The sequence below is a fragment of the Semicossyphus pulcher genome, unplaced genomic scaffold (genome assembly GCF_022749685.1).
Source record: "Semicossyphus pulcher isolate SPU_LCO1_2020_fin unplaced genomic scaffold, fSemPul1.0.p SCAF_21, whole genome shotgun sequence".
Classification (NCBI taxonomy): domain Eukaryota; kingdom Metazoa; phylum Chordata; class Actinopteri; order Labriformes; family Labridae; genus Semicossyphus; species Semicossyphus pulcher.
In genome coordinates, this window is record NW_027211695.1 from 22295704 (window position 1) to 22321306 (window position 25603).

The 25603-nt window shown below is 42.8% G+C and overlaps 1 protein-coding gene across 1 annotated transcript; it reads right to left on the reverse strand.

Moving 5' to 3' along the window:
- Positions 1-5519: 5519 nt before the first annotated feature.
- npy2rl (neuropeptide Y receptor Y2, like) lies at positions 5520-25603 on the reverse strand. Its single transcript, XM_069672167.1, has 5 exons — positions 25424-25603; positions 25046-25178; positions 14790-14955; positions 12152-12305; positions 5520-10470 (listed from the first exon to the last, which is right to left on the reverse strand). Exons 1-5 carry the CDS (start codon positions 25601-25603, stop codon positions 9889-9891), a joined length of 1215 nt encoding a protein of 404 aa, XP_069528268.1. The 3' UTR covers positions 5520-9888.

A 25603-nucleotide genomic window follows, 5' to 3' on the forward strand; every position in this document is an offset into this window, starting at 1 on the left:
CTATCAATGATGCATCAGTGGTTACAGCAAGTACCCTGAAACAACATACTGTATGTTTATGTTCAAATGAAAAAGGAAAAACTTTGGACTGCAACTAAGTAGATGTTTGTTTCACTTTTTCATTGTTCTGTTTCACCTTACCATTTTATTATGATTGCCCCTAACCACAAAGTAGCCTTTTTAACCTAAATCATGCCACACAAGCCTCGATGATTCCCTGAAACTAGTCTTTCTCGGTATCCATAAGTAACTTAACAAAACAATCAGTTCTAGGAAAATTATTATATATATATTAATTGTTCAAGAAGCTTGAAACACTCTATGCTTTTCCTCTAATGTAGCATAACGTTTGGGTGGGTCTGTTGGTTCTTTGAAAGTTTTTCGTTACACATATATTCATGTAAGAAAAACAACATTTTCAGTCACACATCCCCTCTTCATTTAGTTTTCTTATTCACAATGTTTCTTTTACTTGATTGTTTTTCTGCATTATACAGCTGCATAGCTTTGATTCTAGCTTCTACAAATTATCTGTAGCCATTCAATAAATGTGTTAAATTACTGGAGTAAATTGGAAAAAAATGTTTGAAGAGAGGCAATCTAGGCACTGCAACAAAACCAATTTTTCTCTGCTGTATGGATAGTTTGTTGACTTCTTTGGTATTTGTTAAAGGTCTTTCTTTTCTTTCGAACTAAACATGACATGAAAAGAAGAGCAGGGCAAATTCTTAAGAAGAGAGCTACCACTGAAAGTACTGAACCACTGACTGCTGTGTGTCATTATGGCAAGAATTTAAATGGATTTTTTTGCTCTTTGAAGGCCACATTACGACTGTATAAGACTTAAGCAACAAAATGGGTGGGTAAAAAGGCTGTGACAAGAGGTTACTGTTATTTTTTTCTCTTTGGTTCCGGAAAATATCTTACATGTCTTTCTCTCCCCACATTTTACAGTACATTTTATGGTACTGATGTGAACTTTAAATTACATTGTACTTGCACAACAGGATTTGTGTGCCTGAATTAAACAGGAGGTCAGTTTTTTCTCCTAAAGAGCTCTTAGACAGCTTTCATTTGAAAAGCTGTGGCAAAGATTTAAGCCTCCGTGGACAAACAACTCAAAACACGATGTTTCAGAGAGATGAGTTTCTGCAATTTATTACTTTTAAAGTGAACCCAGACATAGTAGTATTCACAGATTTTATGTGCATATCACTAGACGTTATAATCACCTCTTCAGTCAAACAGGCATCCGTAAAGTAAAAAGTATTTCAGTCCTTTTAAATGTATCACTTTCCTACAGAGTAACAACCAGTTATTGCCATGCACCTGCTCTTTTATTCTCCCCTCAACAAGATAAAGATTTTCATAATACACATCATTGTCATAATATACATCCTTTACATGTCCAAGCCGTACCCATCCAGTTATTCTCTCCTGCTGGCTGCTGAATCCCTTCGAGTCTGAATAAAATGGGAACACACTGTTCTACGATCAGGGTCAAAGCAATTGACTCCAGCCCCTAATACCAACCATTATCCTATCACATCAAGACAACTGGGTATATATGAACTGGAATGCCATTAATCCCTCTGTCCCCCGTGCGGCCTCTTGTCTCCCTCTCATACTCATACCTCCCTTGCCGTTCATTGTTGACGTTCTCCACCTAACCCCTCATTACTCCCCATGGTTCTCAATCAATATGTCGCTCCTTGTCTTTATCCTCCTCCTCCCTTTTGTGTTCCTCTTTGTCTTTGATGTCTCTGTTATCTACCATCAGTCAATAGCCAAAATGAGCCGGCTCAAAGTAACTATTATGCTCTATTCAGGCTTCACAGGGCTCATGCTGATTCAATGGCAAAACGATCAAGTGATCCAGCGCTGGTCATTTGGTTCCTGTTCTTGGACATTTTGATAGTATGTGCCCCCGGGAAAGCCTGTTTCTGTAAGACATGCAGACAACCAGGTGTATGAATGACTCTGAATCAATATAATGAATCGCTGCGATGGTTACAGATACACAAATGATCCTTAAATACTCGTGGTGGACATGTCTGTGAAGGTTCTCAGTCATCCAGGTCATGGTCATCCGAAAGGATTTTTCAGTTCAAAACAGAAGAAGCTTTTCGGATGAAAGGTGAAATGTCTTCAAGCACTTCAACCAAGTCCAGTTGCCTTTAAAGATTAGCTTAGAATCTCATGGTGGGCGACTTCTTTAACCTAGAAGAAGTGACATATTCTACCTCAGTGAAAGGTGTATTATTCCTGGTTTTATATCATTACTATCCACATTTAATTGTCTTTTTCACAGCTAATATTGGTCAGAAACATTGCACAGCTCACGCTAACAAGACAAGGTCAAAACCTCGTATGTGGCCGACCGCATCAGGTCAACGTACGCTTTTGTGGGCAATTTGTTACAAGGACTGTCCTCATGAGGCCGATGACAACGTGTTTGAAAGCAGGTGCGTGCTGCGGACGTAGGTGAGGACAGCAGACGAGCAGCGGAGGAGCAGCCCCGCCTACTCCCCTTACAAAGTATCCAGAGCCGTGTAGAGAGAGAGTCGCGTCAGTGGAGGTCCAATATGCTCCATGATCCACCATTGCGATGTCGCAACTTTCTTTCTCTACGGCTGCGAAAGTACCGTCCGTCAGTCAGTCAGTCACATACAGACCTGTGTGTAGGGCCAAAAATAGGTAGGCGTCCTGTTCACCTGCTCACCTGTTAATGCGCTAATCCAGTTGTTTTCAACTGCTGGGTCGGGACCCAAAAGTGGGTCACAAAACTGTTTTCAGTGGGTCGCAGAAGTGTGCTTGAAAAAAGACAAGTTGTTGCAAAAAGTCTTTTATTTTGAAGGTTAGTGGAAGTTATGGAAGTTAGTTTATTCACACTCCATGTAGCCACTGATTGGATAATCCCAGCTACAGTTACATTTACATCCTTGAAACGTGTTGAGCCGACAGTAAGGCTGCTAACTGAATGAATTGTAGAGGATATATAGTCTTCTTATGCAAACTGCACAGATTTTAATTAAATAAGTTTGACTGTTAAAAAACATTGGGTCGCAATTGGGTCACTGCTCAAATCTATGAACATACTTCTTCTTCTCTCAAACACATGAGCCTCAGATCAGGTAACCCTCCTTAAACAAGATAACCAGGCGCTCACAGACTGTACACATAAAGAGCTGTTCAGCCCATCTCTGTCAGTGTGTCAGGCTCCTTCTCTTAATTCATCCCATGAGCTGAGGAGGTCAGAGTTCATTGAGGTTTGATGGTTTATCATCACAGCAGGATTGGATTAAGGTTTATTAAGAAAAATGTCAGCTGATGAGTCACCCAGAGTGTGTTTGCGTCAGTGTGCATGTGAATGAGTCACGTACGTCACTAAAGGCTGTAGAGCCTGTACATGCTGGAGCTGTCCTACGTGGTTGTCTGATGTTCTTCCTGACTTCACAAATAAAGCTGCTTCATCAGAAATCTGCAGGCATGACGGCTGAACCCCGCCAGTCTAATTAGCTCCTTTAGCTTCAGAGAGTTTCGTAATGACCTGTACGTGCTGCAATAACAAATCTACTTTAAACTCTACACGGGACCTGTTTGGTACAGTAACGCCAATTTTGCTAAATCAGCCTTTACTCGATCCACTGGAGCTGAAAGAACAACTGGCTGAAGGACATTTTAGTTTCTGTGCAGCTGCTCATTCACCTTTCCACATTATATCCATGAATGTCAGTAAATAGGCCTTTGGTGTGTGGAGAAAGTGATGATATTACTCTCTGGACTCATTATTTTAAATTGATTTAATTTGGGTATGGGATGTCAGCTTCCACTGATGTTTTATTCTCACAGAACCAGTGGACAGAACAACCTTCCACAAGCACAATCTTGCACCCTTCTTCACGCTTGACAGAAGAGGCGTCGTACGAAAGGTCCCGTGTCCCGGACTTGTTTGCTGCACCTACTACGGCGACATCAGTGATCGCCGACAGACTCTTTTATCGTGTGTGCAGCCATGAATATGTGAGTTAGTTTTGCACTGATATTTATGTTACTCTCTGTTAGCGTCAGCTTTGGCTGCGGGTGTAATTACGGCATGTTTGATGTTGTTAAGTCGGTAAAATGACTTCTCCTAGATTTATAACAATGGGATGTATTTATCATAAATGTGCTGCACAGTGATGCACACTCACGCTAATGACAGAAGGCGTTGTAGCGTCTGTTGAACAGGATTACACCTGGTGCTGACAGATGATGTAAACATTTTATTAAGACAGATTCAAGTTGCATCAATTAAAATGAAAAATTGTGTTATAATAAGTAATATATATATTAAGTAATATAAAGGCAACACTTTTCTTTGCGTTAGCATGATAAGCCACACCTAGCAGGAGGATGAATTATATTTTTTATTTTTGTAAAAATGTCAGTGAGCCAACTATTTGTTATAATTCGATTTAAGTTTATACCTTCACTCTCTTTTTAAGTGTTTCTAGCTGGTTATGAAACAGACTGAAATTAATCCCGATGCCTCTTCACGACCTTCAAAAGCAAACCAGACTGAAAGCAAGACGATTTCTGGACGCTGTAAGATTCAGGACGAGATTCTTCATCAGAAAACTTGCGTCTTCTGTCTTTGCTGATCTTTTGCAGCAAAACATTTTAGTTAAAGTTTGATGTAGCGGAGGATATTAACTCCCTCATAAGAATATCTTATAACTTCGGCTATAATGTCATTGATCTATGAACACACCTGGGTTTCCCACTTCCTAAGTATAAGTAAGTAAGTCATCTGCAAACATTTACACTACGAAGGCATTGATGAGGGGTTCTTTGAATAATTCACAAGCCTTTGGTTATGAGTTAATGGCAATACATTTTGAGTAAAATTATTCTGTTTTTGTCAAAGGAACAATATGCAATATATTTACTGTATTTATCATAAAAAGGCCAGGGTATGTCGTCAGAGATTAAGGAAACATGCTAAGCTGAAATACTGGCTTCTCTGACAACAGTGCTGCAGCCAGTATGTTCTAGAAGCGTAGCTCTGAGAGCGTTATCGGTAACTGAAAACAACAGAACGACTGTGCAGTAAGGCTGTGTGTGTAATAAAGCCACGTACTCCTCAAGACTGAGGCCACACTCTCATTACTTGCTTCCTAATCGCTGCTGTGTGTGTAAAGTGACAGGGGTTTAGCCCCGAAGCTAGCGGCAGCTTCGGGAGACAACGCTCTCCAATATTTTGAATTTGGACTGCAGTAGCCTTTTTAGACGCCAGCTGTCAAAGTTACATAGTGTTCCTTTAAATACCGTTTTTTTATATTGCAAACCACTTAAAGCTGTAAGGTACATCTCTTATTCAAACCAAGACAATGTTCTGGTTTCTGCTCGGCAGTGCTCGATCGTTCTAGTTTATAGCTATAAATGTCAGTGCTGAAACTTGGGTCAACTTTCTAATACATGCATACACACATGCACAGATAACTGGGACACACACACAGTAAGAAAGAGCCACGGGACGTGTTTTATGCGTGAGAATAGTACATCTCTTGTTGGACAGGTAAAAGCCAACAGCTTGTGCTGGGTTACAGTCTTTCACACGGTCAATATTTACACTAAATTATATAATATACAACGTTACAGCAATGTTACAAAGCAGTTTACATTCATGTTTGATAAAGGATCGAGCAGCATCGGTGTCCTCCCATGACAAACCTCGTCAGAGTACATCGGAACATCAGAACGAAATACCTGTCAACGAGCTGAAAACACACAAGAAGCTCTTAAAGGTGAGGCTCAGACGGTTTAACGCAAGACGCCCTAAACAACTTCTCTCCGGACAAATCTTTTTGACAAGACCAGACGAAAATCCATGCATTGCATTGTGGGAGAGCTTTGGGGATTCAGAGAAAACCAGGTGACCTTAAAAAGTCTTTGTAAACCTTCAATAAATCTGCTTTAACTTAAAGAGTACAACGTTGCTCAAATGTGTAAAAATGCCCAATCTAAATGAGAGAGTCTAACTCAGGATGCAGATATCAAACTAAAGCACATTGTGGTTTACTATCAAACCCTTTTTTCTTTTATTTCAAGTCATTTGGCCAGAAAACGTCGATGCTAGAGGAGGATACAATCACATGTGGATGTAAAATATTGACTCATGTAGTTTGTGACCATAGAATTTAGCAGCTGTAGTTTCTGTCAAGCATGTTTGTGACACTGCACGTAGTCCAAACCAAATAAAGCAGATTAATTATCTGCTGTTGGTCCGAAGAGGAAGACAGCATTTCTACTGCTGCTTTTTGAGCATGCATTCACGGGGAAAGCGAGCGGAGAGGAGACAGATGAGAAGCTCAAACGAGGACGGAGATAAACAGCTGGTATGGTTCAGTGGGAGGGAAAAGAGGGATTTTGGGATTGCGGGTCGGGCGAGGCTATGACGCAGCTCAGAGAGAGAGAGAGAGAGAGAGAGAGAGAGAGAGAGAGAGAGAGAGAGAGAGAGATTTAAAGAGGAAAAGACAAGAGATGGAGAGGGAGGATTTTATCTGCCGATTGTTTGATCCCCTCTTACACCTGCGTCTGTCCCTGATCGGCTTCCTTATTTGTCTGTTTATGTAACAGCCTGAACGAATAGCTGCTGTAATGTTCATTCACATCATGCAGAGTGTTTGTCCTCACTCAGCATGCTGTGTTTAAACAGAATCAAGACGTTGACACAGCCAATGCCAGAGGGAAACTGAGGCGGGTAAAGTTAAAACATTTGGAGCATGGAAATCAAGACCTCACTGCCTAAACTGATCTGTTGGTATCAAGTGGAGCAGTTGAAGTGTTGCTACGGACAGCACTGTTCAGCAGCTAACGAGTCTAGCCTGTAGGTACGGCCTACACTGAAGCACGATGGGGCAGCTAAGTTTTGTTTCAGGCCAACTGCAAATGAACAGATGCCGTTTGGAGGAAGTGGAAACGGCTGCACCGACCCGACATTCAGAATCTAACTTGAAATAATCACGAACTTTTCTCAACTTTTAAGAACCGACACTTTCCACGTACTGTCCTGGTTCAATGTTCAGTTTTTCCACTAAGTTTCAAGGAACAGAACATTGAGTTATCTGTAAGTAGATGCAGTTATATGTACATTTTGTCTCCTGAAAACAACCTTACCTGAACACAACTGAAGAATGACCAATTGTTTTCAGTTCTATGAGAAAAGTATCCGACTTCTCAGCAGTTTATTCCCTCAGTAAATGTTCCTGATGACTTCATGGTCTCAGTCTTTAGTTTCAAGTCTTCTTCAACACACGAGATGTTAGAGCAGGTTATGCTACAGGACAGGAGCTCGGGGCCTGGATTTTAGTAGCTCGCCAAGAGGTTCAAAGACTCCGACGACAATAAATGCACCTTGAAAGCCTCTTCCCACTTCAATTCATACACAGATGTCCCGCCCCCTCTAATACAAATTAATAGGATAGGCCAATCAGCTGTCAAAAAACAAACGGTGAAGCTCCTGGCAAGTTCACCAACGTCTGAACCTAAACAATCACAGCAATGCAGCAGCAACCTCCATCGACAGATCGGGTCATGCTGTACGCTAGCTGAGCTAATGTGAGGAGTTCTTGTATACTATCTATAAGCAAAACACAGTTCTGAATAGGTAGAACACCTGTACTTGAAGACCTGCGGTGCTGAGCCGGACACATTTTCCTGTTCCCCAAGTTGCAGAAGAGCTGCTGCATTCCTTCCCCAAAACGGAACCTGGATTCAGTACCAGTACTGAAATATGGGTTACGTAACTTGGCCCAAAAAGTGGAGGGAGGATGGTGGAGACAAAAGCAGAACCAGTCACAATGGTTCTTGACTTAAGGTGGAGTTCCTGTAGCAGAAAAGACCTGTAAGGCACCATGTGTAAAGGGCTTATGGATGGTATCTACGGGCCTTGTTGAGAGTTGATAAAGAACACGTTGTAAATACAAATTGATACCCTAAATGCTCCCTGTTCAACTTGACTCTAACAGACCATGGCTGTCTCCTTTTGAGCCTATTTCAAGGACATCTCTGTGTCCAGGTGTCGTGGAGATGTGTGAAGTCCAATAAACGTCCTCAAGTGATGTCACTTGAGTCAGCGTCGGTTCGGGCTGAAGCTTAAAGATGAAACGACGCCTGTTGTTGTGGAGTTGGAGAGAAGGGAGCTACCAGAGCTCTAGAGGCTCGAGGCTACATCAGCTGCTACTAGCTTAACAAACCTGAACCTCCATCCCAGCTGTCTGTGGTTGCGTTGCATTGTGGGTAACGTAGGCACCAGATATTGATGCAATGAAAGAGACGATATCTTTGATTCTGCTGCATCGACACTGATAGTGATTTAAACAGTGTTACACAGGTTTAATGCTAAAACCATGGAGTGTTCTTTTTAGTGTCTAGAACTGCAAGTTGGTGCTTGTTTTCTATAAGTGGGAGCTGCCTGAGCGCAGGCCTCTTGGTCAACAGCTGTGTGGATGAAGTAATGTCTGAAAGAAGACATGAATTGGAGCGTAACTGTGTTCAAGGTCAGCTAACCGTGTATCTAAATCGGATTAATGTAAAAGTTTTATAAGGAATCCGTCCTTGTTGCTTAAATAATGTTATTTTAAGTTAGAGACAGGTTTCATCTCTCTGTGAACATTTACCAACATGATCAAATATGAACATTGTGAAGAAATAAATCACAGAATAAAACATTCATTTGCCAGGTTGAAAGACGGGATGTTTTCTCTGCTGCCTGTTAGTTTGAAACCTCTCGCTGGGACAGGCTGCCTTTTTTCTTTTACCTCATTATCCCACATTTCACTCTTTTCTCTCCTCCCCCTGACCCTTTCATCACTTCTTCTCCTCCGCTCTTGTCTCTCATTCTCTGCTGCCTGTTAGCTACCAAAACAACATAAAAACATCCCCAATTTAATCTCAACCATTTGACCTCCCTCTCCCTCTGTCCTCCGCTATGGTTTCTGTTTGGCATCCCTTCATTTGGCTCTTGTTGTAGGATAATCCACCATAAACACACATTTTCATCACACAACACTGTTGGAGATTTCACAAAACTTGCATCATGCGTCCTAGTCCTCCGCGGCACCGTCGGAACTGAAGAATTTGCAACATTTTTTGGCCTTTTTTTCTCACCCAGCCTCAGAATTTGTCGGCTTTCAGAGAACATGCAGACTCAATCCCTGCAACCTGCTTTTGTGTGCTTGTGCCTCCGCTGTAAGCCACTCTGGGTTTAATGTACCAGCTAAATGCTTCTTATGGGAAAGAAGGGTGGAGTAAAGCCCTATTTTGACGAGACTTAAAGTCCAAGGTTTAAATCACTTTTGAGGAAATAAATATTGGAAAGTTTCTCAACAAATGTCAAATCAAAGCCACCTCTTTCTCCAGGCTTTTGTCTCCTTTGGAATAAAATCATAAATCCTTCATAAAACCTGAATTTCTCTTGAACAAAGCCTCCAAAGAGGTCCAGAAGAGCTGGGGTCCAAAGGAACATCGCCTTGATGGGTTAAAGAGGCTGAGTCATTAGGAAGCCCTTCCTCTCCTCCAGTCATTTTTCTTCTTGTAATCCCCGCTCATCTTAGCCACCTCGTCTATTTTGGGCTTCCAAAAACTCTTTAATCCCCCCGTCGCCTTCCTCTCACTCGTTGAATTGTCTCTATTATATCTCACATCTTTATCTCCCGTCTGTTTCTGTCTCCATGTGGAATCTTGTTTTCTTCTTGCATCTATTGTCTTCATTGGAACAAAAGATTTCCTGACAATGATTTTCTCTTCCTTCCTGCTTCCTTATCCTGTAAGCTCTCCATCATGCCTTGTCATCTGTCCTCCTTCTGATCCATCGCATTCCTAGTTTCCAACTCCCTCAGGCTCTCACACATCAGTTGCGTTCAGGCGGGTGGAAACCACATCCTGGGTTTCAAGCACTATCTTCTTTGCCCTCCCTCCTCCTCCGCCTCCTCCTCCGACAGGGTGTATGCTGTCCAGGCGGCCGCCCCTCCCCCTCTCCCCTCCCTTACGACACTTGAAGACGGCAAGAAAGGCGGCGCGGTAGTTGCGGTTCATCCATCCGTACAGCAGCGGGTTGGCGAAAGTGGAGCACATAGCGACCACGTGGAAGACGGTGTATAGCAGGCGGTAGTCGCGCATGTCTAGCACCGTGCTGTCGATGTCCGTGGCCAGCTGGAAGGCGTGTAAGGGTAACCAGCTAACCGCGAAAACTACCACCATGGTCACCAGCATCTTGGTGGTTTTGCGCCGCCGCCGGTGGCGCTCGGAGCCAGCGCTGCTGCTGCCTCCATTCTCCGCTGGGCTGACATGGCCACGCAGTTTGGACCAGATGCGAGCGTAGGCGAAGGAGATGATGGACAGCGGCAGGAAGTACTGCAGGATCAACATGGAGATGCTGTAGACGGTGCCATCCGTGTTGTTACCGGGCCACTTCTCCGTACACACCTTGGAGACAGGAAGAAGAAACATAAGAGATATTTGAGTTTCGTTTAGTTCAATACTTTCTTTCTGATTATCTAAGATTAATGGGTTGAATGACTTTTTGTTGAAGTGATAATCTGGAAGATGTTCATGTAAATGAATGTCTGCAAGTCTATATCTCTCTGAATGAGGTAACACAATGCTGACTGAGCCTATGGCCTGCTGATGAAAGCCAGTATATAGTATTATTATGGGCTGAAACAATCCCAAGCGGCACCCAGTTAGAGACGCGTTTTCCATCAGCCAGCAGTGGTTGGTCTGCCAGAGAGGGTAGGCGGAGCTAAGCGGCTGCTTTTCCGCTCTCTGTAAGTGTTGCAAGTAAACAGTAATTTACTATGGCTGAACAAACAAAGAAAAGATGGATGACTACAGATACAACTTCAACAAGAAGTGAAAATCCAAAGAAGAAGAAACAAACTCGACGCTCAGATGAAGCAAACAGTCTGAAAAGGAAAGCGACCGTCAGCCAGGGAAATCAAGAGTTACAACCGGAGCCAACCGTGACAGAGGGAGCCAACTGGGACGTCTGGTTAAATTTGGAAGTGTCCTTCCTGAAGTAAAAGGGGACACTGAAAGAACTCATTACCTAATGCTTCAACTCTAAGGAGCATTTACATCTCCACATCTTCATCAGTTAAGGTTTTTTTAAAACACTTCTTGCTCTTAATAGTTGACAACCTTCAAAGTGTTGCCGTAGAGAGCCTACACCTAAATGAAGGATGTGAGAGAACTTGTTTTGTAAGTTCCGTAACAGTTCTGTCTCGTAGCTCATCCGTTAACCTGCCTTTATATTTTTGCACTGAGCCGGCAGATCTTTATTTCTGTACATGTGGTCACTTTTGTGATCAGATTGACTTTCATGGTTTTTAATGGTACTTCTGTTGTAGTTAGTGCCATCTTGTGGCACTTTTACATTACTACAAAATACAATTAGACTCAGACACTGACAATAATACTTGTATTGACAATATACCTATATTATGGACCTGGTGACAAACAGCTTTTTTTTCTGATAGCTGAATAATTTCTATTACAGCATACTAGTTTGGATTAGTTTAAATTCTGTTTGAGATTGAAAATAATTTATATAGTGAATTGGATCTTTAAAGCAGTGAAGCTACGAAGAGAGCTGAGAAAAGAAAGAAGCTAAAAGCTGTAAATATACGTTAATTACAAGATCAAAGCACATTCAATAAGATTATAAAAGAGGAGATGTGAGAAATATATATCATTAGTTATAATTAATTCAGCAGGAAGTAGAATTAGCAGGCTAATCTAAAAATATGAGCATGTGTTCAGGATGGACACGAGGAAGGCAGAGTGAAATATGCAGGAGAAGAGAAAATATGATGATAGCACTAAACCTGGAATGAAAGAGGGTGAAAGGGGAGGAGAAAAGGGGGAAAGAGTTGGGGGATTATGGAGAGAGGGGGAGTGGAGAGGGATTTGCAAGGTGGAATAGAGTAAGGAGATGCAAGGAGGGAGAGATGAAAGAGATGGAGAAAGAAAAAGAGGAGGTAAAGTAAGGGATGCGAGAGGGAGCGTTGGAGGGGAGCGGGAGCAGGGAGATCAAAGAGGCGGCAGAGGATGAGGAGGAAGGCGAGGGGACTGATCTGAAGTGTCACAGGTGTGTGCGTGTGTGTACCTGGATAGTGTGTCCAGGCTCCAGAGTGAAGGGGCCGTACTCTCTGAAGATGGCCAGAGGGCTGGCGAGCACAGCGCTCAGCACCCAGGTCAGCGCTATCACCCCGAAACACACGTCCTTACGCATCCTGGTCTCCAGGTGGTACACGATGCACCTGAAACACACAGCCATACACACACACACTCATCACATCTGAGTCCACCTTTATAGTTGGAAAAGATCAGAGGATGACTTTCATAGATGAATAAAGAATGATGGAACGGATACGCTTTCTAGAGAACATGTTTACCTCAGCCACAGCAGTCTGAGCAGTGGTGGGAACACTCGATGTGATTCAGATCAAAGGCTTTGTTGGAAAGAAATCTTCATAGAAACTTTTTTACCAAAGCATGAGCCCACAATTTGATCAATATATAAACAATACATGGAAAACAACTAAAACATTTGATACAATTATTGAAATATTTGCAAAACTTCTGATTTTTAAAAGAATAAATCTTAACAGATGTCACAGTATGCTGACGATGTGACGATGTACATGTGTACCTACAAACGTCTGATGAAGCTCATGAGCTCAGTGAAGATGTGCTACAGATTTGTTTAACAACGAAAAGAGCGACTTTGTGTAACTGATGTTGAACACAGACAAAAATAAGACCCCAGCTGTGAAGAAGTGGAATTGTCCTGGAAGGACACGCTACTAAGCCAACTGTTACCTGATATTTAGTCTACATAAATGTGGTATCAATCTTCTTGTCTAACTCTTGTCTGGTAATATATAAATATATAATTAAATAGAACCAATCCAGCTGGTCTGAGCTGAATTTATAATGCTAACCACGTTTAATGCTTAAATGTGTTCACTAATGTGTCCACTGAGTTGAAAACAAACAGCACTGTCCCAGAATGCAGCACAGAACACAAAAACAGACCTCAGATGTTCCGATATCAGAGATTTTTTCTGATTTGAGTTTTTACAATTCTTCCACCAAAAACATCAAAAACACTGAGTGGAGATGCTTTGTAGCTGATTTCAATCCTGGACAGGTGGAGGCAACATACACACTAAAGAAGAGAACAGATTGTGGATGCCGGTGAGAGCTTCAGGAACATCTCAACGGACCGTGTGTTTACGTATGAAGGGTTTGAAGTTTGGAACTTTTTAAAACTTTATTTAATCCTCGGAGCACACACACGCGCCTGGTTCATGAACGCTCTCTGCTGAAAAGCTTAAAGTCCGGCTGCTTAAAAATCAGGTCTTTGGGGTCAAACAGGTAAAAATTATGCAAACTTTACAGATACATTACCCCTAACACCTACACTCAAACTGCATAAACAGCCCCCAACCACAGCGAATGTTGCTGTTAAAGAGCTGAGGGGCCATCAGTGTTGGCTCCATTTGCATGTGAATCACTACAGTCATGCTCTTTTCCTTGAGAGAAGCTGTATGTTCAGCGAGTCCTGTATGCTGGTGGAAACAAGCTGAACTTTTGACCTTGTGTTACTTTCTTGCATCCTGCATTTGCATGTTTCATTTTTCACATTTCAGCAAAACTAGATGCACCAACACAGCCCGCTGTGTTTTCCAAGGGAAGTTACACCAGGAGCTCAGGGTAGCCGAATGCTGTGATCACCAGAATCATTTGATTCATCCTTTTGGCCCCATATATACTGTATCTAGACCACTTTACGACACCCATACACGATATTTATATTTACTTATTTTTACTCCAGTAGATGTGTTCATCCTGTAGCAGTGAAACAGGCTGTAAAGGCTGCAACATAATCCTTGATGGGTCAAAGGTCGACTAAAAGTTCTTGTTGTTTCCACTGACAGACTCAGATTGTTCTTCTAAGTGTGTGACAACATGACAGAAAAGATCCCTACAGAGATAGACATTTTTGTTACAGAGGAAGATGATTGTTTTAACCACACACAGAAGTTACATCGCTCTCTGCAGACACACCAGACTCCATTCATAAAAACAGCTATTTCCCACTGAGAACATGAGTTGCAGGTTTACAGCTGTGTTGTCGGTAATTTTGTTTGTATTATTGTGGAACTTATATTATTGATGTTCTAAATGATTGGTTTCAGTCCAACACAATATTTATACAACACACAGAATTACTGAAAAAGTAATCGATGGAGGCAGCAGTCGACAAAAGACGAGCCAAAAACGTGTTTTTCTTCAATGGAGTCTGGTGGCTTTGAAGAGAGCGACGTAACAGCTGTTTCTTACTCCTTAAAATAGTGAAGGATCCTTTCTGTAATGGTGTTAGAATAACAATCTGAGCCTGTCAGTGAAACAAACACTCGGTGCATTGTTCAGCATTTGTCTGCAGTGATTACGTTGCAGCCATTACAGCCCGTTTTACAGCTGCTGGCTGAAGCAGTCTACATGAGCAATTCAAAAACTCTCTGTAGCTTTTGTTTCGTAGGTTAAAGAAATGACCTTTTTACACAGACTAAAGAAGATGCTTCAACATACAACAACCTTTCTACAACCCAAAGTGAAGGATAGCTCCTCGACTTTTATAACCGTGTAAAATTGTTAAATAAATAATGGAACACATATTAACCAGGTCACAACCTCCCAACAACCCAGGTCACCTCCCCACTTTAAGCCCCACCCACCTGTGGCGGTCCAGGGCGATGACGTTGAGCGTCACGGTGGAGACGTGCACGGCGAGCCCCTGAGCGTAGGGCAGCAGGAAGCAGAGGGTGCTGCCGAACTTCCACTCTCCCTGCAGCGTGTAGACGAGGGTGAAGGGGAGGCACAGCGTGTTCACCAGCAGGTCGGCTGGAGGCGGAGAGCACAGGAAGTTCACTCAGAACAAAACAATGAGCATTCATGTGTTGTTTAGTGTTAGCCGTGTTCCTTGGTCTCTGTTGATCAAACGTTAGCATCACTGTTCACAACAGATAAAACATGAAACTCTCTTTTTTTATTACTGTTGGCAGCAAAGAGAGCCTTGAGAAGCTCGTTATGTGCCTGACATCGTGTCAGTGTGCAGTCATTAGTTTGAGGACGATGAACATAAACATTGCAGATCATTATGTGTGCACTTTATCTCCACCTGAAGCTAAGACAGATACCCTAATCTTTGCTTTGTTGAGGCTCCGATTGGACGCCTGCTGCTCCTTATCAATCAGCTATTGGCCGACGTGTGAGAGAATGCCGGGGCAGCAGGTGCAGCTGCACAGATCAAATCCTCTATTAGACCTCCAATGAGACGTGACAGTCTGTCTGGTACAGGAAAGCCCGCGGGGGACTGGACCGGGTGAGTCTGTGACCCCCTGAACCACGTCAGTTTGAGATATTTAATCTGGGATAAGGGCATCATGCCAAATCTTGTTAGACTAAAATAAAAGCTGTGCAGGGTCTCCTTGTGCCTCGTGTCTAACCCCTCGTCTCTCCTGGTCTTTGGGTCCCAAAATGTGGCCTTCTGCTTCCTGTGATGCTTCAGGGCACAGACGGAGTAACAGAGAGAGAGGCAGAGAGAGGGAGAGCAGGCAAAGGATACCAAAAACAGAAAAGACAGAGATAGATATAGAGAGAGATGCACTGTGAGAAGCTGGAAAACCTACACAGACATGGTGATTAAATGAGCAGAGATGCAGTATCTGCCTCAAACCCATATTGTTCCTGCCCTCTAATGCAGCCAACAGGACGATCTCCTTCATTAGAGCTCCTGCTGATGGCAGGCAATCCCTACTCATAGTGAACAAAGTCCGAACCCGGTACAGGCTACTTACAGTAATCAAATGACGCACATGGTTTACATGAGGGTGGCGTTACAGAAGTCTTAAAGAGTCTGTGGTTCTTCCAGGACTCTAACTACATCACATGACGGAGCATGTGCAAGGAAGACAGAGTTTGTATCTGCACACCAAACTGCATGCATGTTTTACCTTTGTTTAGAAAGCGTTTATCTAAATGATGTTCTTATTGTTATTATGAAATGGCATGCACATTGATCCCTATAAGCAGCAGAATGTCATCCGTGTTGCTCAGTAATGAGACAGCAGCTTCTATTGTTTCCATTAAGACAAACAGTCGAACAGAGCTGAGGAGGAATAATGAGCAGACGAGCCTGTGGGCGAGGCAGCGCTCGCTCGTCCGCTTCTCTGTTATCATTAACCGTCTGATCGCCCGCCCGCTCCTGTTCTCCCTCAGGGGAATCGAACCGACAGCTTTCTAGCTGCCGTCGTTCTACTGTCCTGCACATTTCACCTCGCATCAGTCACACTGCCGCTCCTCCTCCGCCTCTCTCCGCTCTGGTCTCTCTCCTCATTTTCTCTCCCGGCATCGCTCGGCTGCTCCTCAGCCTTTCATTCTGTCGAAGATCCACCGGCTGCACAACAGACTTCATTGCACTCAAACACATCAGATATAAAAGAGCTGTTGTTCGTCAGCACTCTGCATATACAAACATTTCTGCTCGAGAAGCCGAAAGAAAAAGACTTTCAGAGGAATATTTGTTACTTTGGATTAACCAGCTTCCCTCGATCAAATAGGCGAAGCTGTGTTCGACAATATTTGTTATATTCTGAAACAATCTGTCAGTCAAACATATTTATGTGTAAATGCAAATCTTACAGCATCACCAGGGAAACGAACTGATTGCTTTAATGTTTACTGAACCTTCAGAAAGCCGAGAAAATGGAAGTCATAAATCCTGATTTACAGCTCCACAGAATCTTGAGATTACTGTTTGGCAGAATGGCCTGAAAGTAATGAGTCAGCTGGTATTAACAGCGTCACATTAATTCAAATTGTTCAGTAACAGGTGTTCCAAGCTGCTGCTGCAGAACGTACAGCAGACGGTGGTTTGCTGGAGGTTGGACCCTGAAAAACAGATGACTGCAGGTGTTGTTAGCTCTGTCTCAGGCCACCATGTTGACAATTTACCTGAAGAGAACTCAGGTGTTATGAACTCAAGGTGCTCAGGGAAGCGACGGCAGCTCTGTTAAACATTGTTCTCTAATTGAAACTTTTCTAAAGATCACATTTCTGTAACTGTTATAAAGAACAGAGGGTACGCCATCTTAGCTGCCATGAAGACTCGTTCCTTCTTGCCAAAGTAGAAATTGACTCATCAGAAAACCAGCTCGTCAAATCACCTGATATCAGCCACATCGATGGTCAGGCCTCTTTAAGTGCCCTGTTTCATCACTGAACTCCTCGTGTCACTGTGAACTGCAGCCGACAGACGAACCCCAGAAGGCAAACTGTCTGCTCTCTGTGCAACGTGACATGTAATAAAGGAGACACATGTCAGGCAGGTCACAGCACACAACATGTGACACCAACTGACTAAATCCAAGAGGAAACACGGTGTAGTGAGACAGCCAGCTCGGGTCTTAAAGTTACAATCTCCAACATCTCTGTTCCTCTCTTTGGCGCCACCTATGGCGATAAATGGTAATTGCAGGAGCACACATGTGTGACGTCCACGGTCGGCTCCGGTTGTAACTCTTGATTTTCCTGGCTGACGGTCGCTTTCCTTTTCAGACTGTTTGCTTCATCTGAGCGTCGAGTTTGTTTCTTCTTCTTTGGATTTTCACTTCTTGTTGAAGTTGTATCTGTAGTCATCCATCTTTTCTTTGTTTGTTCAGCCATAGTAGATTACTGTTTACTCGCAACACTTGCAGAGAGCAGAGAAGCAGCCGCTTAGCTCCGCCTACCCTCTCTGGCAGACCAACCACTGCTGGCTGATGGAAAAACTAACCAGATGTTGCTTATTAACTTTTGCTAACTTGACCGATTTATTGTAAAAGTCGAACTGTTGCATATTTACTAGAGATGATCCATATCGGATTCTTTGCCGATATCAGATATGTCGATATTTTCCAACCCTTTTTGCCGATGTCGATACCGATATATTAGTCACGTGTTTTTTTCCTCCTAACTGCAGAGAACGTCAAGTCTCTCTGTAGTGGAGTTGATATCATGCCTGCTCTTATTGTAGTGGCCAAAAGCTGCCACACCGCAGACATCTTGCACCCTTCTTCACGCCTGACAGAAGAGGCGTTGTACAAAAGGTCACGTGTCTGATCACTCCCGTTTCTGAGGGCACCTGAATGCAGCATCCCCCCGAGACACGGCAGTGAGGGAGACATGCCCGGACTTGTTTACTGCACCTACTACAGAGACATCAGGGATCGCCGACGGACTCTTTTTATTGTGTGTGCGTCCGTGAATATGTGAGTTAGTTTTGCACTGATGTTTATGTTACTCTCTGTTAGCGAGTGTATTTTCGGGGAGACAAAAAACCAAGCTGCAATGTTTGTTGATATGGGAGTTAGAAGATGTTAAACACAGCCATGCAAAGGCTTTTATAGGAGTGTTACTGTCAGTCCTTTGTCTCGGCTCAGTTCAGTCTCTATCCTCCTTTTCTCCCCGAGCTTCAAATGTTGTTTCTGGCTGTTCCTCTCACTTATCCTCGTCCTCCCTCCGTCCTGTAGTTCCCTCGTGAATACATCAAAGACAAGCGTTTGTCTCTAACCGAGAAGGTTTTCTCTTTCTGCTACATTTTCACAACACTTTTCATTTGCAGCCGCCTCTGTTCCCAAACGGCAGCAACTTTTTGCAACCTTTAGAGTCACCATAAAGAAACACTCTGAGTCACATCATGTGGTGATATTAAACAGAATTTCAGGGATCTCTTTTCTCTTGTAGGCTTGTAAAGTAGTATGTAAGTAAGTAACTATTTGTGACATGCCCTGACGACTGGTCGACTCGTAGAGACAAACTCAGAGATTTATCTCAGCTGTTTTACAGTTTCACTCACAGACAGCAGACAGACACAGTTTGCCATTAACTGGTGAAAGACGTGGAACATCTGGCAGCAAATAAGTCAGATATTTCTATCAGGAGTCGGTGGAGACCAAAACTGAGGTAGAAGGCGAGTTAATATTGGGAGGGGCTTTCTTGATACAACATGTGAACGTGAATTCAAGCAATGTCAAAATGTAAATGTGCAACTCGACATGAAAAAGACGTCCACTTAGGTAAAATGAAACTCAAAAGTTTGTCTCTGAAGATGAAATGAATTTAACAGAAACGTCCTCCAAAGGCAAAAACACGCTTCTAATGTTTTTTCAGGTCACAAGCAGTAAGGACTATCAGAGCGTGTGTATTAATTAATAATAGCTGGCGGAAAGTTTTACTTTGAATCCAATTTTCATGACGCGTTTCAAAACAACAAACGCTCCCGGCTGTACAAGGATGTTTGTGAACATCACAAACTGCTCAGTCTACACACACACAAGCAGAGAGGTGCCATTTTACACCGAGTCAAAGTCTTATTGATGTCTTATTTATGTCACTTTATCAACCTTCTTTGTGTTTCTTATTCTGTGGCATCTGTAGAGGGGAGGCGAGGAAACATCTCAATCCTGCTAGACGCTCCGCTCTTCCCAGTTTAAACTGGAGGGCACGCAGGTTAATGAGTCATGTTGAAGAGATTTTATATAACGAGAGTGATGTGTTTCTGAACAAGTTTCACCACAGCTTCCACTTTAAAACTGCTGACTGGACAACACGTGTGGTGAAGAACTATTATATTATATTTTATTATATTTTTTATTATATTATATATCTCATGAGAAGTTCTAAGTTTCCCTGTTTCGATGTACCCTTTAGCATCTATTTCAAGGTATCCTTTATGATGCTTTAAGGTATTCTTCAGGGTCTGTTTCATTTGTTACAAGGTATCCTTTGATGTCCGTTTCATGCCATTCCAAGGAACCATCCAGAGCCTGTTTCAAGATACCAGTAGGGTCTGCTTCAAAGTACCTTAAAGCGTTTGTCTCAAGGTACCCTTTGTTGTCTGTTTCAAGCTACCATTCAGCGTCCTTCCAAGGTACCATCTAGAGCCTGTCTCAAGATACCAGTAGGGTCTATTTCAAGGTACCATTTAGCGTATATTTTGTGTTTCCCTTACCATCTGTTTGAGGGTATTCTTTACAGTGTTTCAAGGTACCCTTTGAAGTCTGTTTCAGGGTACCATTAAGCGTCCTTCCAAGGTACCATCTAGTGCCCGTTTCAAGATACCAATAGGGTCCATTTCAAGGTACCCTCAAGCATCTGTTACAAGGTAAAATTCACTGTCTGTGTCAAAGAACCCTTAAGAGACTCTATCAAGTTACCCTATAGCATCTATTTCAAGGCACCCTTTGACATTTGTTTTAAGCTACCATTCAGCGTCCTTCCAAAGGGCCATCTAGAGCCTGTTTCAAGATATCAGAAGGGTCTGTTTCAAGGTACCCACAAGAATTTGTTAGAAAGGAAAATGAGCGTGTATTTCAAAGCACCCTTAGGAGGCTATATCAAGGTACCCTAAGCTCTGTTTCAAGATGCCCTTTAGCACGTTTCAAGTTTCCCTTAACATCTGTTAGAGGGTAGTGGAACTGGACTACAAGAGATCCTTCATGAGCTAAACCACCATAGTCACTATGCCATGAGCTTTTTAGATGTTGTATTTTTAGTTAGGGTTAGCTCAGTACAAATATACACCAGCACTAAATTGCTTGCTTCATTATTTTTTCGTAGCCCTTTATGTGTTTCTACAATAATAACAATAAATACTTGATCTCAAATAAAAGTTTAACGGATGAATCATTTCAGGAATGGACAAGCAAAGTTCTTTTAAAGTGGTTCTGGTCAGTGGTTCCCAGCCTGGGGGTCCGGACCCACCAAAGGCTTCATGTTAGGAGCTACAAAAAGCTCATGTTTGTTTTTATTCTCGTATACTGGAGGAAGTTTTTATCCCTTTAGGCGTCTATCAATGACTCATACAGCAGACTGCACACAGAATAAGCAGGTGTTAATGGTTAAGGTGAGCACACTGATCCTCCTGCGCAATGAGTCATAGAGGATAACAGAAGTCTGGGTCAGGACCTCTCCGAGGGGTAACTAGACGAAGTTAATGGGTTTTTCATGATTAACTGGAGAGTACAAAGGGAAGAAAAAACATGATTTTGCTTCACAGTTACTTTTTCATCTTTGTCACTAATCTCTCTGTTTTCTTGTTGAATACATAATAAGCATTTTCCTTTCAGGCTTCTAATAATTATTCTTACTATGACACATTGAAACCGCATTAGGGAATGTGAAGACAATATAAAGCTTTGAATGTGATGCATGCAGAACAATCAAGAGAAAACACAAACCTGTAAGCTGGTGATTATGTTTGAATAATGCAAATATGTTTCACAGGAAACGTGATGCCTCTTGGATTACGTTTTATTATTTACTCAACATAATGAGGCTTAACAAACATATCTGCAGAGCTGTAATGAACATGTGCACACTTACTTTCACTACAGTGTCAGACCAAAAACTACTTTCAAGAGTTTCAAGAGTTAAGAGCAAATTTCATCAAGCGCATTTTGAGTGTCGCGTGAAAGCAGTTGGATATTGGATGTTAAGATCCTCTTTAACCTCCTTCAACAGAGGAGGCCTGTTTTACTTTGACTCACTTTAATGTATGAGGCCACGTGTATTCCAGAATATTCTTAGAACAAAAATCCCCTGAAAAGTTCAAATCCAGCCATGTGTTTCTTTCAGTACCCCCCGACTTCCTGCCGCTGAGTCGTAGGACCACTGGCTTTAGAAATATAAAGTTCTATTATCTATTATCGATATTAATGGTAACAACCATGGACGACACCACAGCAGCGGCACTCGGCCTGGTACATAACCAATAAAGAGCGCTGACACAATGGCATGGTCACCATTCATTCGCTTGTAAGTCTTAATAAGGCAAAATGACAATGAGTGATTTACCATAACAATATCATAACAATACTCAATACATACTTACTATACTATAACAGCCTCTTTTTTGTCGCTGTCCGTGGTGCTGAAATCTCTAACTGTGAGATCTGGATGCACAATCTCTCCCATCACCCATACACCTGTTTTTTTTTCACCACTTCATTTGCTCTTTCATAAGTGTGCTTCATAAACATACATGTATTATTGCTGATCTTCTGTCGGCTGAGGGGATTTTCTTCCCCTCCAAACTGGCACATCAGTGCAACACTTCACACTCCATTACTTCTGGTTCATTACAGCCATTATTTACTGGCCTGTGTAATGATGTGCTCACGAATCTAACCAAACTGTTTGATGTTGACTAATGTTTTAATCATAATTTGTTTACTTTCTATGTCATTGGTTTGAATTAGAAAACGAGAGGAATTACCAGTCAATTAACGGCCTGTAATTTAGTTTTGAACTCGTAGTGGTTCAGGGGTTGACTGCAAAATTGTTTACTCATTTGTGTAACTTTATTATATCCATAAAACACTCCCCCGAAGTTCCTTAAGGAGACTTTTAATTTAGTTTTTAACGCCTACAGTGTCCCAAAAAAAAGAGGCGGTCCCGCCACTAACAGTCTGATTAATCACGCAGCGAGCAGCGTGTGTCACTTCACAGGCGTGGGACTTGTGAATCTGGCCTCTTCACACTCGTCTCATTAGGAATAATTATAGCAGCAGTTACTCTGATGGAATATTGTTTACACTGCAGCACTGAACAGATGATTGGTTGAGTGCTGGTCATGGCTTCTGGCGCTGTTTACAGGCTTTTTAAATCCTGTTTGAAGTTTGGGTTAAAGTTGAGGTACTCTCCCGCTCATTAAAAACATCTTTCCTCCGGCCTCAAACCTTCTGTCTCCCGTGTGAGCTTCTCCTTCTGCTCAGCAGGCTGTCACTAAGACACAGTTACGTCCTTTATGCTGAAGGTGCAGAGAAAACAGAATCTCAGCCACATGATGCTCGTGCTAACCTGAGAGATGTTTCTTTGTTTTTCTCACTCTCTATTAGATTTATGATAACAAATCAGCGGGGCTCAGCTGTGGCTGCTGCTGGAGAAAGACCAATGTGTTGGTGGACTGATATTATTAACTGGTTTTGGCTTATCACGATGCACACGGGAGCTTTTTGTCAGTAGAGGTGGCTGCCAAAGCAAACGGAGAACAAGGCTTCCAAAAATAAGAACTTTCTGTTGCAAAACTTTTACGGCTGGAGGATGAACATTATAAAAGATCTGGTTTCACCTGAATCGTTGTTCGCAGAGAGAAGCAGGAACAGCATGGCAGGGTGTCAACTTTACAATCTGCATCGCAAAAAATGACCCTTCAGTTTTCACCGTTCGCCGACCCTGCGATTAAAACTGTAAAAACACTGAATAAAGCAGCTTCACATTAAAATCAGCGCCTCTCCGAGGCTCGTCAGCTGGGCTGCGGGGACACCCAGGCAAGCTGCTGACTAAGATCCTTCACCTGGTTAAACGGTGCAGTTTTAGCCTGTATGACCTAAAACACTTCAGTGCTTTTCGTCCGGCTCTGTAAGACGCTGACAAACAGAGCTTACAGGTAAAACATGACATTCAGAAGAGCTCATTTAAAGGAGCTTTCTGTGGCTCTGAGAAGCAGAAACTTCATATTAAACAAACTCATCCAATAAGGCTTTCAAAAGTTGATAGTTGATCGATTAGACCTCTGTGATGTCATCAATATGTACAGAAAGAAAATCTTCCATGCCGCACACACAAAGGTACTTTCTGCCTGATGAGTAGAACTGAAGCTTCAGCCTTGAGGCTCTTTCACGGCAAACATGGACTGAAGTAAAATCAATGACGTCTAATGGAGCAGCTGCAGGAGTGAAGTTATTAGTTTGATTAACTTTGACGCACGGTTTCAGTTCTCACCTTTATTCACCATCCACTCTTACTGAAGACAACGTAAGAAGCTTTATTGATCCCCAAAGAGGGAAATGTACCCTTTCTGCTGTGTGAACTGCTCCTACCAGGTTCACACTCATCATCAATCATTCACAGGGAATGAGAGGGTTTCAGTGTGGTTCATTTGAGGATTCAGAAACAAGGTAAAAGCTTCTGATATTTCAGACTCTGCACAATCACACGTCTCTTGGAGTAATTAAACTACTTTGTACAAAAGGTCTGATTTCTGAGACTCGAATGTGGTCAGAAGACTCGATGGATTTCAATGACTGTCCGAGGCTTGCTTAAGTAACTCCGCTTGCAGCCAGTGTTCAGCTGTTATAAATATGGCTGTGCCTCAGTTTGCAGCAGATCATTGATCACTAAGGAGCGCTGTGAGGGTGGGAACGTTTTCAAAGGGAAGGAAAACGGCTGCTGAAGGAAACCTTTACACAAGCTCTGAATGGAACGCTGGAATGGCCACGAAAAGGGACATTGTTTCGAGTTATCCCTTAACATGTGTTTCACTTATAATACGCTAATGGATAACTCGAAGCAGAACGTAAAGAGCAGCTCAAAGCAGAAGCTAAACAGACGCTAACGGGTACCTTAAGGCAGATGGGAAACAGGCACTAATGGGTATGTTGAAGCAGACCCTGAATGGTACTCTGAACAGACGGATACTTTGAAGCAGGTGCTGAACAGGTGCTGAACAGTATGTCGAAGCAGAAGTTCTTTGCGTGTCTGTATGAGACTCTGGGCCTATTAGACGTCCTGCAATGAGATTCCAGTGGACAGTCATGGAGCTCAACCCCTTCGACTCTAAAGAAGGCGTCTGTTCTGTTCTCCTAATAAGATCTATTTGACACGAATGAAAAACATTGTTAGTAACAGTAACCGGCTCCTCCTCGTGAGACCTGTGAATGTCAAACACGTGAACAATGTTTGATTTCATCTCTCCCACAGATCGCAGCAGACAAACCCCAGACATCACAGAGGAATCCGATATCACAGCTGACAGATGTTTGAGTCATCATCACAGACGATCTACAGAGGTCACACACACACACACACAAACACACACACACACACTCATAGCCTGGAAATCCTCTCTGACATCCAAACACAATGAGTGTGTGTGTGTGTGTAAACTTACCAACAGCTAGGTTGGCGATAAAGAAGTTGGTGACGGTGCGGAGCGTCTTGAAGCGGTAGATGACGTAGATGACCAGAGAATTACCCAGAACCCCCAGTACGATGATGGTGCTGTAGGCCAAGATTAACACCACCTGCAGACAAGAACAAGAAACGGTGACCTGCAGCTGCAGCGCCCGAGAGGCTGCTGTACATCCTGACATAAGTGAGGTGAGATGATAGAGCCCTGCAGTCTGAATGATCCCAATGTTAAAGGTCATTTTAAAAGGCTTTTATATGGAAACAACACGAGGACACTGAGTTGGGTTAAATAGTTATTGTGCAAGAATTAACCCTTTCATTAACATCAGGTGAGTTCATGGGGAATATAAACCTCTACCTGCACACTCAGCAGCTGAATGGGGTCCTCTGAAAAATTCACCCCCTCTAACACCAACGTGGGCAACGCCGGGGGGTTGGCGCCAGACATCCGGTCGTAGTCATGGTAGACGAGGTTACCGAGGTCATCGTCGGGCGGGAGCTCGTCCGGTGTGGCGTTGAATGCGCTCACGGCCTCCAT